This window comes from Mya arenaria, chromosome 17 (assembly GCF_026914265.1).
Source record: "Mya arenaria isolate MELC-2E11 chromosome 17, ASM2691426v1".
In the NCBI taxonomy this organism is placed as follows: Eukaryota; Metazoa; Mollusca; class Bivalvia; order Myida; family Myidae; genus Mya; species Mya arenaria.
Window position 1 is genome coordinate 13,202,447 of NC_069138.1, and position 19,537 is coordinate 13,221,983.

The following is a 19,537-nucleotide window of genomic DNA, read 5'->3' on the forward strand; positions in this document are numbered from 1 at the left end:
TGTTACGTATAAAATCATTGTTGATGCTCGACCTCAAGCCCATTTTGTAAAAAAAGTATTTATAAGCAAATAGTTAAGGCACTACAAATACAGTTGTTATATAATTATATCTGATATTGGCATTTGTCTAAGGTTAGTTGTTGTTTTTATTTTCTAAACATCGCATGATAAACTTGATCTATATTCAAAACACAAATCTAGTATTCACCGTATGGCGAAATATATACAGTCAAAACCCGTTGGCTCGAAATCGCTTGGCTCGATTTCCTTGTTGGCTCGAACTGGATGTCAAGGACAGATTTTTTTATACTCTTTATTAGCATTCCCGCTTGGCTCGATACTCGCGAGGCTCGAAGTATTTTGGCCGGCTCTTTAGATATCGAGCAAACAGGTTTCGACTGTTTATAAATCATGGTACTACAGTATTTCTCTATGTGTACCTTTAGGGAGTGATTGTGATGGTATCCAGATGCAGGGTCTACAAAAGCGATTATATAAGATGTAGTACATGGTGGATTGAAAAAAATAAGAACATGGAAAGGTATGTCTGGCACGGGTAATAGCCATTTACCTTCAGTCTACGTTCGTGCTCAATGTATATTTCAGGGCAAGTATGTGGTTTCAACCAGATGCAGGGGCTACAAGAGTGAGTATACAGTCGAACACCGTTGGCTCGAACTCTCAGATATCGACGAAATTCCCTCGAGCCTCAGGAAAATCGAGCTAAGCGGAAATGCTTACCTTTAGTATATAGAAATGGGCCCTTTACATCCAGTTCGAGCAATAAGGAATTCGAGCCAAGCGATTTCAAACCAACGGGGTTCGACTGCATCAGAGTAGTTTATGATGGGCTGAAACGTTAATATATCAGAACTAGTACAAGGAACATTGTGTAGGGATTGAATAGTCACCGTCAATCGTTTAAATTTAAAACAAATAAAGAAACTAGGAAGTTGAAAGTTCCACAACTATTTCGATTTTTGCCAAGCTTGACCTAGTCGTATTGACGAGAGTTGGGTCTTCGTATGTGTGTCTCTTCCATTCCATTTCTGAATAAGGGTAAGGGTTAGGGTAAAGCTTGCACCTTGCACTGATCATCGTTGGCATCGTATTACACATTAATGATATTTTTAAGATATCTTTTGTTTTTCTTTTCATGGGTATATTGGATTCAAACAATCGGTTATTTGGGCATTAACAATTAGTTAGTGGGCTGATTAAGAGTTTCTTTGTTTCACTCAAGGCCAAGATAAAACTTTTTGGTTTCCGTTTCAATGTATAAACATTTATTGCAAACTCCACGAGGACGTATCTGTAAATAGAAGATGACCGTTTACCTATTTAAAGAACAATGCAAGTTTTCAACATTCGATGTTAAATCTTCGAACAATGCAACGTCTCAAAACCAACTAATGGTGAGGTTGTTTTATTAAGTTGAAACATTGAAACCGCATATTATTTGTTCGTTTGTTCTTAACATGTCTGTATATATCTTTGTTTTAACGACTTAATAACACAGTAATTTCAATCAGACAAGTTTAAATCTATGTAGGTCATAACTTTCAAAATAACATGATATACTTGCAACGTTTATTTTTTTGCAAGCTTTTATAAACAAAAATCGCTCTTGTGCAGTAATGAGTAAATGAGCTGTTGAAAAATAACTGATTTTTCAAACGGATTTACTTTTATACATTTACTTCATATCGAAGAATCACGTCGAAAAAGAAGTGAAATATTTTTGCCTTGTTTAAGAAAGATCTTATTGACCAATGATATAACTAAATTAATTTAAGACGTAGAGAAATTTCTTCGGCGATGATATAAAGAAGTGAAAAGAAGTGAAATATATTTGCCTCTTACAAGGAAGAGCTTGTTGACTAATTATATATCTAAATTAATTTTAGACGTACATAAATTTCTTCAGCGATTTACTGACTTCAAAATGATATAAAGGGTCGGACATTTTAGTGGAAAAAAGGCAAATACATTGTATATCCTTATCTCAATACATCCACTTTTCGACCTATTGTTAGGTAACAAAGGAGCGTGGTTGAAATAACCAAAGGACAGAATGGCACTACTTGCGGTCCTCGTTCTAATAGCGTCCACCACAGCCTTTCTGACGGCAGTTGTCGGTCTTGGTGTACCGGTTTGGAGCGACACGACAAATGAAGTAGTGGAGACCCAGCAGACCGTCACCACCCACACGTACTCGGGCTTGTGGGCCCAGTGTACGTACAAGGAGATCAAAGTGTCGGAGAATTTCATATGCAAGTCTTACATTGAGACTGATGTCGAAGGGTGTAAGTATGGCCTTGTATTACGTCATGTATTACGACATGTATTTGCCATGTATAATGTCATGTATTACGTCATGTATTTGCCATGTATTACGTCATGTATTACGTCATATATTTGCCATGTATTACGTCATGTATTACGACATGTATTTGCCATGTATTACGTCATGTATAACAAAATGTATAACGTCAGGTATAACGTCATGTATTTCGTCATGTATAACGAAATGTATTACGTCATGTATTTTCCATGTATTACGTAATGTTTAATACATATGTTACTATATATATTAACACATTTTACAGGGATTTCGCGATTATTTGCATGACTCAGCGATTATCAGTTTTGCGGCCCGTAGAACGTTCGCACGTGAATTCAATTTTCGCCTTAAAATGAATTTTGGCGACTGTGAAATAATGTCTTGACTACATGTGTGTATTATATAATACGATTTTTAAAAATTTGATTGATATAAATACACGAAAAGGGCATTAAAGCATTTAAATCTGAATGCAATTATTAAATGCTTAAGATAGGAATATTGGTCCTTTCACCTTGTCCTTTATCCTTTGTCGCGTTTTTGTTCTACCAAAAGAATCAAATTAACAAATAATCAAGCATATCGGTATTCAACAAACGTAAACTAAGTATATACAGTCGAACCCCGTTGGCTCGAACTCGCTTGGCTCGATCTTGATGTAATGGACCGATTTCTTTATATCAAAGGTAATTATTCCTGCTTGGCTTGAATTGTTCGGGGCTCGAGATATTTTCCTCGGTCCCTGTGAGCTCGAACCAACGAGGTTCTACTGTATTTAATTATGAGGTGTTTGTTGAAAGGTATACTATTACAAAGAAAAGGAGCTTAAGATAATCCCTGCATTGTTACCGCACCTGACTCTCCACATGGTTTTCTGTCACTAGCTAATACGTCGCGGAACTCTCATATATTCTCCATCTTCGACACGGCGATGGCTGCGACTTAAGTTGTTCTCGCTAGTTACCCTTGCTTTTTTGTTTAAGACATGTCGGCGTTGCGCGCATCCCAAGCGTTCTCCATCCTCGACACGGCGATGGCTGCGAGTTAAGTTGTTCTTGCTTATATATAGTTACGCTTTTTTGTTTGTTTCAGACACGTCGGCGTTGCGCGCATCCCAAGCGTTCTCCATCCTCGACACGGCGATGGCTGCGACCTAAGTTGTTCTCGCTAGTCACCCTTGCATTTTTGTTTAAGACACGTCGGCTTTGTGCGCATCCAGGGCATTCTCCATCCTCGACACGACGATGGCTTCGCCTTATGTTGTTCTTGCTAGTTACCCTTGCATTTCTGTTTCAGACACGTCGGCTTTACGCGCATCCCAAGCGTTCTCCATCCTCGGCACCGCCATGGCTGCGACTTGTGTCGTCCTGGCTGTTATCAAACTTTGCATCCTGAAAAATAGCACTACCATTGCGAAGGTGTTGGCAGTGTGTGCCATTATTGGAGGTAATATTGAGTGTTGCTTTCCTTATATGAACACTAATAAAATACTATATCACTCCTCCAACATGAATGACGAAACGGACTGGTTACGCGGTGACCGCATATATTTCCATATTGGTTGACCAAATTTATAACGTACCTAAATGGCGGCGTCCATTTTCCGATTCCGTTGAACAAATGAAACATTTAAACAGGTTAACAGGTTGTCGACGTGATGAATACGTTACGGGTTAAGTAGGTGACCCGATATATGGGGCGCAGGAAACAATATTCGTGTTCGCTCTCACCCGATATGGTTTCCTTTGCCCCGTATATCCCATACCGGGCCACCTACTAACCCCGTAATTTATAATATTAATTCATGCTACTCATCGATATAGCTGCCGCTATAAGGTATTTTAAAGTTTGCGTTCTTTTTCCTTTCTTTCAAAAAATACGAGTTACTAATTTGAGTTGGGTTTAAAAAACGAAACTTAAAACTTGCTGACACATCTGATTAGGAAAACTCCACATGTGTTTTGTAGTTATTCAAATTCTTAGATCAATGATATCTCAATAAATAAGATGTGTGTAAGCTTATTTATACTCGCACTCGGGCCTTGCCCATTCGACGAGTGCTTCGATAAGATTGTAAGTCATTTTAGGTGTTTTGAGTATAGTGCACAGACGGGATATAGCCCCCGGTTAGAGTTACCCTGGTTCTTTAAAGTGCACCAATATATAGCACTGTCACACGGGACTGCCATTTAATGCTCCTCCCTGGAGACGATTATTATTTTTAATGGCGCGGTGGGGAATCGAACCTTTGAACCCTTGATTACTAAAACACGGATCAGCCAAAGTTCTTATAGGGCGTGGGCAAACCTTTATAAACTCAACAACAACAACAACAACAACAACAACAACAACTTTGGTTTCATTTTGCAGCTGTGTTCCTCTTCCTGAGTATGATCATCTACAGTACGAAAGTGTTGAGCGATATCAAAGCTACATTTTCCGGCGACAGCGACCTCACCGCGGGATTTGCCTTGACCATCATCGCAATAGCGTTGTTGATTGTTGTTGGAATCATCTCATGTTTTGTAAAATAAGTGAGTGAATGTTAGAAATTAAGCGTAATATTATCTCCTTGAAAGATGAGTTATTGTTAGCATATTTATAATATATTTTTTATTACAGTTACGTCATTAGTTCACTTGTTTTGTATATTTACAGCATTGATGCACATTTTTAAAGCTGCACTCTCATTGATGGACCGTTTTGACAACCTTATTTATTTTATTTATTTGTCTTAGAATGAGCCGATTTGTGCGTACATTTCTGAGAACCTTTGATATAAGACTGCTGACAGTTCGCAGTTTTTTCTTTTACGTTTTTATTTAAGCGTTAGTAACATTTTTGGCCACAAAACTTCAATGTTCGAACGTAAATATTAAAACCTGTGATCTGATATTTAGTCACCAGTCTTATTTCACAGGTTTTCAGATATTTACGCAAAATTTGGTTCATTCAAAGACAAAAACTTTTTTAATTTATTTTTTTGGCCAAAACAGTAAATCTGTGAGAGTGCAGCTTTAAGCAATATCTAACACAGTCACCGGCGGCTGCGACCTCAGAGCGGGTTCTGCATTGACCAGCATCACAAGAATTAATTCGAGGTGGTATTCGATATACAACTTATGTTTATCATACGGTCATACATCATTGACCTCATTCACTCCGTTGGCCAGTTATTAATAACAAGTTATCCGATTAGCTACATCGCTCTTAGATCTAATTAAGATCAATATTGAATACCAGCCCTGGTGTTCAGTAAAAAAGTGTGTGTCTTTTAGAAATAGGAATAATACTATCTGCTTTAATGTTGACTTTACAACAGCACTTTTACAATATACATGTATTAAGACTTATGTCAAAAGTCAACTTGTATTGTATATTTACTACATTGCTGCAACGTTTAGAGCGATTGTAAATTCATTTATTTTTGTAACACCGACCTTAAATGCTTATTGACGATGTCATCTTGTAGTCGATACATATATGACTGTTAGCATTCAACTTAAAGCTGCACTTTCACAAATTGAAGGTTTTGACAACTTTTTTTTATTTTTTGTCTTGGAATGGACCAAGGTTTGCTTGAATATCTGCAAACCAGTAATATAAGGCTGCTGACAAAAGATCAGATCGCAGAGTTTAATATTTCCGTTCAAAAATTAATGTTTTATGGCTAAAAGCGTTACTAACGATTTAAGAAAAATGCATTAAACATCAATTTTTGAACTTAATTTTTTTTCAGCACTCTTATATCACTTGTTTCCATGCATTTTCGCATAAATGGGCTCGTTTCAAGACAAACAATACAAAAATTGTCAAAACGGTTAATATGTGAGAGTGCAGCTTTAAGGAAGCAATTAGGTGGAACAGGGGTTTTTAGAATGCCAGTACAATACTTGTATAGATATACAAGACACAAGAATAATCCTATAGAGACCGCTACGCTCATTCCGTACATTCTTTTATCATTAAGATTTTACTTCATGCCATCTTTCTATAACTTATGATATGTATGCTTCAAATTGAAATTTGTGATTTCGTATGTTTTTTTTTCCATATTCTGGTGGATCGTAGTAACAGTTTCATTACGCTCATTCCGTACATTCTTAATCATTAAGATTTTACTTCATGCCATCTTTCTATAACTAATGATATGTATGCTTCAAATTGATTTTTTTTCCATATTTTGGTGGATCGTTGTTACAGTTTCATTATGTTTTGTTATAAAGTTTATATTGCAAACTATTGCTTCATTTTGCCACATCTTGATCAATTATTTCACTATTTGCATGAAATGCATACGTGTTTGGGGATAGCAATCGGAGCACCTTGGCCATTTTCCATTGAAGACAATATCTACTGTTTGCCAGTAAAAGTAGTTCGTAAAATATTTTGTGTAAATGTTTTGTATTGACGTTATATTTGTAATACTAAGTTCAAATGATTTCCCAGTGAAGTTTATTTTGGATAGATAATAAAAGTTCTTAAGAGGAAATAAGTTTTTAATTGAAATTACAACGCGTTCTAATTGCGGCGTTGTAAGCTTTCCATTACCCATTTACACCTGCTGCTTTCAATGGAAAATGGTCGAGGTATTCCAATTGTGGGGAAGAAAGATAGTAACTTATACGAGTTTCAGCCATGATCTACATGCTTATATTGTTGAACTGCCTTTTATTATCATTACCAACGTCAAGTTGATGAGACAGATCCCTATTTGAGAATATATTGCTTATTTATTTCCATAGCAACAACTTATATATTTATTTTTATTATTGTTTTCTTAAATTTCGGCAAAGGTCAATGACTATTATACTTCTTAAAAAGGTTTTGCATTTTTTAGCTTTTGGACAGCTTGGTGTTTCTTAAGTGAAATAATTTGTATTCTTTGCGAAGAAGTAAAAAAAATCCTTTGAGCAAAACATTCTTAATATGCGTGTTCAAATATCCTTAAAAGGCGTTTTAAATGTCACGTCATCCTTGTGTTGTTTGTGTTGGTTTCTCAAAATAAATTTCTAAACAGTTTTGTTTTGTCTGCTTAAATAAATCGTTACAATGCAAGATATCTAAATCCAAAGGCTTACATGACCGCACTGACGATGCTACTTCGAAATGCTTAGTGAATACTAAGAAGAATATACATTTGTAAGTTAGCTGCTTTTTTCACCCTCCAAAATATGACTTTGTACTAAAATAGGTCAATGTCAGATATAGTGTTGACCCATCAATGTAAAGGTCACACAACAATCGTATTATTCCGTTGTTTGAAATAAGGGTTTTCCCATAAATTAAAGTCAAACATCACGGCCTGTAAACGCCAGCTCCACCACTTTACGGTGGTGCAAAGAAAAAGAGCTGTCGACACTTCCGTGGTGGAGCTGTGCCCTATGTTTACATGAACAAACGTGAGTATGACTGATAATTTCATTTGACGGACATATTTCGAAAATTGGAGAATGTGGTACCGCGTAAGAACACTTCTACTGTAGGCTGGTTACTATGTCGTTTCATAGTTAAATTAACAGCACCTAGCCGTTTGTTTTCGAAATAGTTTTAAGTAAGGTTAAGATAATTCGCGAATAGTTTTGTTTCCGCAGGTAGTATGCATAACCAGCATAATGTTCAATTAATGATAAACATAGCAACTTCAGTATTTATTCCAAAAGCGTTAACTTTTTATATTATTTCATACGCAAAACATACTCGATAGCGCCATCACTACTCGACAGCGCCACCACTACGGCAACAGCGCCACCATTTTTATAAATATGTGCATTTTTCCTTTTTAAGAAGTGCTTATTAGTTTTGTTGTGTTCCGGCTTAGGTACAATACATAACAGTTATGTTTGCATGCGTGAGAATGTTCTTACGGGGTGTGTAAGCACCGAAATAATCACGTTTGTTTATATAAACATAGGGCACAGCTCCACCACGGAAGTGTCGACAGCTCTTTTTCTTTGCACCACCGTAAAGTGATGGAGCTGGCGTTTACAGGCCGTGAACATGTGTAAATGTTTTTTGAGTTTCAGAATGCATGTATAACCCAACCAGCACCACCATACCACAACATTCAGCACACCACCACAATCACACCAACACAATCACATCCCCACCACTACGACGACCACCACCACAATCACACCCCCACCACTACGACCACCACTACAATCACACACACCCACCACAACGACCACCACCACAATCACCCCCCCCCCCCACCACTACGACCACCACCACAATCACACCCCACCACTACGACCACCATCACCATAATCACACACCCACCACTACGACCACCACCACAATCACATCCCCACCACTACGACCACCACCACAATCACACCTCACCACTACGACCACCTCCACCACAATCACACCCCACCACAACGACCACCACCATCACAATCACACCACACCATTACGACCACCACCATCACAATCACACCCCACCACTACGACCAACACCACAATAACATCCCCACCACTACGACCACCACCACAATCACACCCCACCAAGACGACCACCACCATCACAATCACACCCCACCACTACGACCAACACCACAATAACATCCCCACCACTACGACCTCACCACAACCACACCCCACCACTACGACCACCACCAAAAAACATCCTCACCACTACGACCACCACCAAAACCACACCCCACCACTACGACAACCACAATCACACCCCCACCACGACGAGCACCACCACAATCACACCCCCAACACTACGACCATCACCACAATCACACACCCACCACTACGACCACCACCACCACAATCACACCCCACCACTACGATCATCACTACAATCACACTCAACCACTACGACCACCACCACCACAATCACACCCCGCCACTACGACCACCTCTACCACAATCACACCCCGCCACTACGACCATCACCACAATCACACCCCCAACACTACGACCATCACCACAATCACACCCCGCCACTACGACCATCACCACAATCACACCCCCAACACTACGACCATCACCACAATCACACACCCACCACTACGACCACCACCACCACAATCACACCCCACCACTACGATCATCACTACAATCACACTCAACCACTACGACCACCACCACCACAATCACCCCCCCACCACTACGACCACCTCTACCACAATCACACCCCACCACTACGACCATCACCACAATCACACCCCAACACTACGACCACCACCACCACAATCACACCCACCACTACGACCATCAGCACCACAATCACACCCCACCACTACGACCATCACTACAATCACACCCAATCACTACGACCACCACCACCACAATCACAACCCCACCACTACGACCACCACTACCACAATCACACCCCCACCACTACGACCACCACCACCTAAATCACACACCCACCACCACGACCATTACCACAATCACACCCACCACTACGACCATCACCACCACAATCACACCCCCACCACTACGACCATCACCATCACAATCACACCCCACCACTACGACCATCACCACCACAATCACACACCCATCACTACGACCACCACCACCACAATCACACCCCATCACTACGACCACCACCACCACCACCACCACAATCACACCCCCACCACTACGACCATCATCACCACAATCACACACCCTCCACTACGACCACCACCACCACAATCACCCCCACCACTACGACCATCACCACAATCACACCCCACCACTACGACCATAACCACCACAATCACACACCCACCACTACGACCACCACCAACACAATCACATCCCCATAACTACGACCATCATCACCACCACCACCGAAACCACCACAATCACACCCCCAATAACACCATCACCATCATCACCACCACAACCAACATCTCCAGCACCCTCACAACAACCTCTTCCGTCATTATCACCACCACAATCGAACTTCCACCGCAACTTTCATCACCATCACAACCACTAATACCACCACAATCACAACCCTAATACCACCTCCACCATCATCACCACCACAACCAACATCTCCAGCACCCTCACAACAACCTCCACCATCATTATCACCACCACAATCGAACTTCCACCGCAACTTTCATCACCATCACAACCACTAATACCACCCCAATCACAACCCTAATACCACCTCCACCATCATCACCACCACAACCAACATCTCCAGCACCCTCACAACAACCTCCACCATCATCATCACCACCACAATCGAACTTCCACCACAACTTTCATCACCATCACAACCACTAATACCACCTCAATCACAACCCTAATACCACCTCCACCATCATCACCACCACAACCAACATCTCCAGCACCCTCACAACAACCTCCACCATCATCATCACCACCACAATCGAACTTCCACCATAACTTTCATCACCATCATCATCACAACAACCCGTCTTCATCTCCATAATAACAACCACCAATGTTTAAATCGTTATCATCGTCATCATCATTACTATGTTAATAAAATATGTTATTTGGTTTGTGATATAATCTATTATCATTACTATTTTAATAAAATATATTATTTGGTTTGTGATAAAATCTAACAACGCCGTAAGTTTCAAACAAAATATTTATTTTTGACCTCTTCAATACCAATTTCACACAGAAAAAAAACACACATAAACTAAGCAGTAAGCACTAAATGAATAGTCGAGTCAAATAGAGAGCAAATATTATCAATAAATGGCAAAAGTGTCTGCAGTCCTAGTCAAATAACCGACTAGCATGACAACTGTGTATTGTCATTTCTCAAACCCTACGAATAAAAGAAGCCCCGCTCAAGAGTTCATGGAAAGGCCATTTTGTCGAATCTCGATCTCTTTGCTGCCTTGTCATCCATTTTCCAGGACATCAGAGCCGTCCTCTCCCGGAAGACGCCCTTCTCTGTGTGAATGATTTCGTCATCCTGATCACGTGATCCAAATCCAAACATGGCGACCCCGTAGCTTAGGTTAGGGGTGTAGATGTTTTCTGGGTTTTTCCATCGTGTAAGATGGCGGCTGTAGTTATTGACGGATCTGTTTTTTGTGCCGAATGCCGGGGCTGCTCGTCTGGCCTGTATCGCCCTTTCTGACGACCCACACGTGCACTTCGGATGTTTGGACGAATTGGCAGCGACAATGGAAGTGTGAAGGTCGCGCGATTTCACTCCCCCATTGTTCAAATCTACACACTGCACATTTCGGATTTTGTTCGGCAATTTTTGAATGGTGTTATCTTTACCGCCGACTACTATATCATGTTCATAGGACAATGGTCTCCTTTTCTCAGCAGCTTTGACCTCGCGTGTATGCTTCTCGAAAAGCTTTGACCAATTCTTCCTTGGTACCCATCCCTGGAACTTGATCTTCACCCCGTCTGCATTGAAAGTAAACTTCTTCTCTTCATACCAAGAGCCCGGGCTTACCAGCCTCTCCTCACAATCATAAAGGCCCAGCATCAGTACGTCTTCGATGGTGAGGACTTTACTTGGCTCGAAGTTCAGATAACGTCCGAAACAACTCCCAGGGATCTTAAAGAAAATAGTTGTATCTGTGTCGCTAAGCCTTTTAAAAGATGGCTTTTCATTGCTTCCGATGTTCTTAGGTAAACAGGCAAGGAAATATCTCCAAAATGACGGCATTTTTCTGCTGCAGCTAAACTTGCGTCTTGTTGCTACGACAGAACGAATGCTAATGACGTTGTTAACGTAAATACGGTTTATAAATACGCAATAGATATGACGTCATAATGGTTACGTATAAATACAACGAAATTACGTTTGGCAAAAAGCATCGTTTACCAGCATCTCAAGCAAATTTTAATATGAATAACATAGTTAATTCTCTTCCGCATCAATGAATCAATGAATCAATCAATCAATCAATCAATCAATCAATCAATCAATCAATCAATCAATCAATCAATCCATCAATCCATCAATCCATCAATCCATCAATTAATCAAACCACTAATCGATTAATCAATCAATCAATCAATCAATCAAGCAAGCAATCAGTTTATTAATTAATCAATCAATCAATCAATCAATCAATCAATCATTTAACAAATTAGTACATAATTATATATCTTCATTTCTTTTTTGTTTGGAGATAAGCTAAATCACTTAAAGTTCTACTTCCAAATCGTACATAATGTGCTCTTGTTTTAACAACCAGTATCAAATATCGCTACTTGTTTTCCTTTTATTGTTTTTGTCACGCGTAATTGGCGTGCGTCTAAATGATCATATAGAAAATCCATAAAATAGCACATGGCTGTATTTAATTGGTATGAGTTATATGATATCTTTAAATGTGAATTATAATTTATAACGCGAATAAATTTCAGAGGTATGAAATATATTATTTTTGGATGATGTTATTATATTGGATAATGATCATATGTGGTTGAATTCAACATTTGATTTCTCTTTACTTGTCGAATGAAAGAATACGAATAGGGACTTAATAAATACATTGGAGACATACTACTAGAGTGACAGACTTAATAAATACATTGGAGACATACTACTAGAGTGACAGACTTAATAAATACATTGGAGACATACTACTAGAGTGACAGACTTAATAAATACATTGGAGACATACTACTAGAGTGACAGACTTAATAAATACATTGGAGACATACTACTAGAGTGACAGACTTAATAAATACATTGGAGACATGCTACTAGAGTGACAGACTTAATAAATACATTGGAGACATGCTACTAGAGTGACAGACTTAATAAATACATTGGAGACATGCTACTAGAGTGACAGACTTAATAAATACATTGGAGACATACTACTAGAGTGACAGACTTAATAAATACATTGGAGACATACTACTAGAGTGACAGACTTAATAAATACATTGGAGACATACTACTAGAGTGACGGATTTAATAAATACATTGGAGACATACTACTAGAGTGACAGACTTAATAAATACATTGGAGACATATTACTAGAGTGACAGACTTAATAAATACATTGGAGACATACTACTAGAGTGACAGACTTAATAAATACATTGGAGACATACTACTAGAGTAACAGACTTAATAAATACATTGGAGACATATTACTAGAGTGACAGACTTAATAAATACATTGGAGACATACTATTAGAGTGACAGATTTAATAAATACATTGGAGACATATTACTAGAGTGACAGACTTAATAAATACATTGGAGACATACTACTAGAGTGACAGACTTAATAAATACATTGGAGACATATTACTAGAGTGACAGACTTAATAAATACATTGGAGACATATTACTAGAGTGACAGACTTAATAAATACATTGGAGACATATTACTAGAGTGACAGACTTAATAAATACATTGGAGACATACTACTAGAGTGACAGACTTAATAAATACATTGGAGACATACTACTAGAGTGACAGACTTAATAAATACATTGGAGACATGCTACTAGAGTGACAGACTTAATAAATACATTGGAGACATACTACTAGAGTGACAGACTTAATAAATACATTGGAGACATACTACTAGAGTGACAGACTTAATAAATACATTGGAGACATATTACTAGAGTGACAGACTTAATAAATACATTGGAGACATACTGCTAGAGTGACAGACTTAATAAATACATTGGAGACATACTACTAGAGTGACAAACTTAATAAATACATTGGAGACATACTACTAGAGTGACAGACTTAATAAATACATTGGAGACATGCTACTAGAGTGACAGACTTAATAGATACATTGGAGACATACTACTAGAGTGACAGACTTTTCAGAATTTATTAAGATAACTTATAATCATTTATCAACAGTTGAATGTGAATTTCCTTAAACAACGCCTTAGTAAGAAAATATAGTTTCAAATCAAAGCGCTAAAGGTATTGAATGCGGTAGGTTAATATCTGAAGTTTTAAAATACACAATCCACTCAATTGCGAGCAGTAAGTTTAATTGATTTAACTGTATTCAGCAACATCCCTCTCATTGGTCCATGAAAGGGGAACAGCAGATTTAAAAACTGGACTCCGATTCCAAGTTTTGTGTTGAATACAAAATTTATATAATAATATGCATTACAAGTAAACGAAGGCAACATGACGTCACAAAGTGGTAACTTCTTTCAAAAGAAAACTGTGGTCGTACAGCCAATAGTTTTGGTCATCCTAATCACAAGCATAACCGCATTTCTCCTGGCATGCGTGAGTCTGGGTATACCAACTTGGAGGGACTCCACAGTGGACGCAATTTTGACCAGGACGGTTTCTACTCATACTTATTCGGGGTTATGGGCGACCTGCTCCCACGAGGAAGTCCGTTCGTCACGGATGTGGAGTTGTTCATCATTTATCACGGATGGAGCAAAAGGCTGTGAGTAGTGGTCGTCTTTGTATTTATTTTGTAAAATTCGTTGCCACCTTTTGCGTGCAAATATTTAAACTTCAGCATGTTTTGGTCGTATGTTGTGTTATTTTGTTCGAATAAAAAGAAACTAGTTATTGTGCATATAACTAGTATCAATACCTCTTTTTGTGAAAACATTTCTACCAAGGCATTTTGGTCGTCTGTTGTGTTATTAGGTTTAAAGGCCAATAGCAGAGTAATTGTTCATAGATTTAGCAACGTTGCCATCTTTGCCGTACAAATATCTAAGCGTAAGCAATTTTTGGTCGTACATTTTGCATTTTGTGTCATTTAGTTCAAAGGAAAATAATAGAGTATCAGCTCATATAACTAGTACCGTTGCCATCTTCTTGGTGTAAACTTAAACACTTAGACATTTGTGGTTGTCTGTTTTGATCGTTTGTGAATTTGCGTCCGCAACAATATGATTGCAATGAAATTGGCCTAATGGTGTCTTAACAATCGCTGCTAAAACACATTAAACCCTAAGTATTACCTGAGTTGAAAGCATATACTGAAAGCAGACAGTTGTGTTTTATTTTCACAGACACACCTAGTCTCCGTGCGTGCCAAGGCTGCTCTGTCCTGGGAACGATGTTTTCCGCCGTAGTTGTTGCGGTTGTTGTCGCTAAGCTGTGCTGTTTCAAAAATGCGCAGGTCGTTACAATAGCTATTGCTGTCTGCTCGATCATCGCAGGTAAGTTTCATCGCTTCGATTAGTTTCATCGCTGTTATTAATAAAATCGCAGGTACATTTCGTTGCGGGTTAGTTTCATCGCTGAATTATTTTCATCGCTGTTATTAATATAATCGCAGGGTTAGTTTCATCGCAGGTTAGTTTCATCGCAACAATTAGTATACTCGCAGGGTTAGTTTCATCGCAGGTTAGTTTCATCGCAGCGATTAGTATACTCGCAGGGTTAGTTTCATCATAGATTAGTTTCATCGCTGTTATTACTATAATCGCAAGGTAAAATTCATCGCAGGATAGTTTCATCGCTGCGATTAGTTTCATCGCTGCAATTACCATAATCGAAGGGTTAGTTTAATCGCTGCGATTACCACAATCGAAGGGTTAGTTTCATCGTTGCTCTTACTATAATCGCAATGTAAGTTTCATCGCAGGTTAGTTTCATAGCTGCGCTTAGTTTTATCGCTGCGATTACCATAAACGGACGGTTAGTTTAATCTCTGCGATTGCCACAATCGCAGGGTTAGTTAAATCGCTGCGATTACCACAATCTCAGGGTTAGTTTCATCGATGCGATAACCATAATCGCAGCGTAAGTTTCATCGCAGGTACGTTCCATCGTTGCGATTTGTTCCATCGCTGCGATAACCACAATCGAAGGTTTAGTCTGATCGGTGCGATTACCGCAATCGCAGGGTTAGTTTCATCACAGCGATAACCACAATCGCAGGGTAAGTTTCATCGCTGCGATTTCCATAATCGCAGGGCAAGTTTCATCGCAGGTGAGTTTCATTGCTGCGATAAGTATAATCGCAGGTTAGTGTCATCGCTGCGATAAGTATAATAAAACAGGCTAGTTTCACCGTTGCGATAAGTATAATCGCAGGTTAGTGTCATCGCTGCGATAAGTATAATAAAACAGGCTAGTTTCACCGTTGCGATAAGTATAATCGCAGGTTAATTTCATCGCTGCGATAAATATAATCGCAGATTAGTTTCATCGCTGCGATTAGTATAATGACAGGTTATTTTCACCGCTGCGAAAAGTATAATCGCAGGTTAGTTTCATCGCTGCGATTAGTATAATGACAGGTTATTTTCACCGCTGCGAAAAGTATAATCGCAAGTTAGTTTCATTGCTGCGATTAGTATAATGACAGGTTATTTTCACCGCTGCGAAAAGTATAATCGCAGGTTAGTTTCATCGCTGCGATAAGTATAATCGCAGGCTAGTGTCACCGCTGCGATTTTCATCAGATGTTAGTTTCCTCGTTAGTTAGTTTAATCGCATTAGAAAGTGAGGAAATGATTAGGTGCAATATTTTTTTTTCTATTTTACGAAATAAATGGACAAGATGTGATAAAAATATTTAAAAATAAAGCGGTTAAATGTTTTTTTCGCTTGATACCTACTTCTGACTTACCATTGTATGTGCTATTTGGGGTTGTTGATAATATCGTTAACTACTTGAGCGTATACATACAACTTGTTACAAGAACTATCTTTAGTACAAAACTAATAAGTAATGTTTTGTTATTCCTGCCTTTTGCGTTCGAGATAAAAAAAACAACAACTAATTGGGCTTTTAGGATAGTCTTGCGATGTATTTCTCTGCTTGTCAAAGACGTCTTGGACTAAACTGAAAACAGTCGAGATTTGAACCAGCATTTTAAGCCTGATTCAGCTTACAGGCGTAGTCACAATCGATATGATATGAGCTCATATAAATTAACATTGTTAAGTTTGTGTCTATGATTATAAAAAAAGGCATTTAGGTGAACAATCAAAGATAAAAAGGCTCAACATCCCATTTTCTCCCACCTCAGATAAGTAGATCCAATAATGCTAGATATTCTTATCTTGCCCACGGGTGAAGATAAAATGCCCGTATGGAACTCTTTTTACCACATTGTAATTACCTCCCTTGTTGAAGACTGTCGTCAGTAGCATCAAGGAAATCTTGTCTTATGGTAATATTTAGAACGCTAATAATTTATTTCTCGCTTCAAATGTCACCATAAAACAGTTTTCAGGCACCATTCAAAAAATAATGCTTCATTCTCCTTAGAACTATTTAAAAAGACCGATTTGACTGTTAACATTAACTGGATCACTGCGCGTATATCCATGACAACCACGTGCTATCGCATATCCATACGCAATTATTTTCACTAAGCAAAAAAGAGTTCCAGCAAAAAATACATTTTTACTTAATTTTGTTTAACTGAGGTGGTAGAAAAAGCACCTACCATAGCCGCTCGTGTAAGATAGGTTCATCACGACACTCGCGCAGGGTGTTTTGCGGAAACTCGGTAAATCTCGTTTCCGTAAATCACCCTACGCTCGGGTCAGGATGAACCTATCTTACACTCTCGGCCATGGAAGATACTTATAGTCCTGCTAAAAATATGACATACCTGATTCATGTTTTTTTATAATTATTCTTTATTTTATTATTTTTCCAGCTACATTCCTGATAGTGAGTGTTGTAACATACAGCATACAAGTGCGGACGGATCAAGGTTTCAACGCGGAAGACTTCTCTACAGGAATTTATATAACTATTGTGTCGATCGTGTTTCTCGTGATTTCTGGAGTGCTTGCTATATTTGGCTACAGTATGGATAAAGGAATGGAATCCAAGTATTGAAACTAACATTAGAATGTGGCTGTGACTAATACTGTATATTTGATTATTATTGGATTAAATCAACAAAAAACAACAACAATCAAACAATGACCTTTATTTGGTATAACGGTGATTTTTATGTCTCAACAAAATAGAAAAAATATCAGATTGTATTGTATGGGATCCGAATGTTAACATAACATATTTTATCAAAAATAAATCTACTTTTACTTTTGACACAGGCAAATACAATTAGAGTTATGCAATACAGTCATCAGTTAAACGGCACCTTATTGAATTTAATGTATTATGAATAAACTTGTTTTAAGTTTGCCTCCTCATAAATGCCCTTGACAATATTCTGTTCGGGCTTTAAAATGGCCGGGTATAGAATCTGTTTAAAAGTAAACATACGATTGATATGCATCTATGGCTATGGAATAAACTTAAACCATTATACCAATGGTTAATGCTACTAAGTTTGGTAAGGATTTCATCAGTTATTCTAAGGTTTAGGGGAGTGGACAAGAAAAGGGGACGCTACAAAATACGATCACGACGTGGACACCGGTGACGCTGGATAACAGGATGGCCCCTGTGGGGCGCAAGCTGATGTTAGATCCTATATATATTCAGCCTTTTGATAACCCATTTTCAGACTTTGACGTTTTCAACGAATATATTAATGCAATTAAAATTTATGAATAATAGCTGATGTCAGATCAAATATATTTAGGCTCTAGGTTACTCTTGTTCAGACATTGACGATTTTTACGAACAAAAAATGCACTGAAAACTTAAAAATATAAACTTATAAAAAACACAGCGAAAAGCTTATTCAAGCATTATATCTGAATCAGAGGGAACTCCATCAATTTTTTTGTAGTATTCCTACAAGTGATTGTTGAAATTCTAGGTAGTCGGATTTCTAAATTATTTACATGTTATGATGGGTTTAAAGATAAACCGAAACATTACAAAGTCCAAAGCTTGGGGTTTATTCTGTTCTCATGAAAGTGTCCTGTCATACAATTGTAATAAAACGTATTAAATTCATGTTTTAACCGAACAATCTCACAAATTACAAAAAACGCTACGCTCATTCAGCCCGTTATTTACCATTAATAATTGTATTCATGTCATCTAACTTTTACATGTGAAGAAATTTTCACTTGTTTACAAAACATTAAAAAAACAGTTTCACGTGGCCACATAATCGAATACACTGGTGTTATTAGTATTACGCTTTGATCTGGAATATTGGACTCTCATGGATATTGCCAGATTTTGATTTGATTCGGCTGGTGCCTCGTGAAATTTGTATATGAAAAAAATCACTCGAGTTAAATACAACCTCCCGGATAAACTCGGCCATTTTCCATCAAAAACAACCTCCGGTGTATGCCGGTACATCAGTATAAATAGTTCGTAAAAAAATAAAAATAGCTTTAATTAATTGCAGTGTT

At 38.3% G+C, this 19,537-nt stretch overlaps 3 protein-coding genes across 4 annotated transcripts; all 3 read left to right on the forward strand.

Moving 5' to 3' along the window:
• Positions 1 to 1,861: 1,861 nt before the first annotated feature.
• LOC128224550 (uncharacterized) lies at positions 1,862 to 7,366 on the forward strand. The gene is made up of 3 exons (XM_052934428.1): positions 1,862 to 2,306; positions 3,641 to 3,790; positions 4,715 to 7,366. Exons 1-3 carry the CDS (start codon positions 2,075 to 2,077, stop codon positions 4,876 to 4,878), a joined length of 546 nt encoding a protein of 181 aa, XP_052790388.1. The 5' UTR covers positions 1,862 to 2,074; the 3' UTR covers positions 4,879 to 7,366.
• On the forward strand, positions 6,925 to 10,058 carry LOC128223199 (mucin-2-like). Its single transcript, XM_052932490.1, has 2 exons — positions 6,925 to 6,933; positions 8,859 to 10,058. Exons 1-2 carry the CDS (start codon positions 6,925 to 6,927, stop codon positions 10,056 to 10,058), a joined length of 1,209 nt encoding a protein of 402 aa, XP_052788450.1.
• Positions 10,059 to 12,575: 2,517 nt separating this feature from the next.
• LOC128222769 (uncharacterized) lies at positions 12,576 to 18,697 on the forward strand. Of its 2 annotated transcripts, none has more exons than XM_052931886.1 (4): positions 12,576 to 12,684; positions 14,430 to 14,717; positions 15,298 to 15,447; positions 17,908 to 18,697. In XM_052931886.1, the coding sequence occupies exons 2-4, from the start codon at positions 14,444 to 14,446 to the stop codon at positions 18,090 to 18,092; spliced, it is 609 nt and encodes a 202-aa protein (XP_052787846.1). In that variant the 5' UTR covers positions 12,576 to 12,684; positions 14,430 to 14,443; the 3' UTR covers positions 18,093 to 18,697. The 2 variants fall into 2 exon arrangements, with proteins under 2 accessions (XP_052787846.1, XP_052787847.1); XM_052931887.1 differs by having other exon boundaries at positions 12,586 to 12,684; positions 14,320 to 14,717.
• Positions 18,698 to 19,537: the final 840 nt, after the last annotated feature.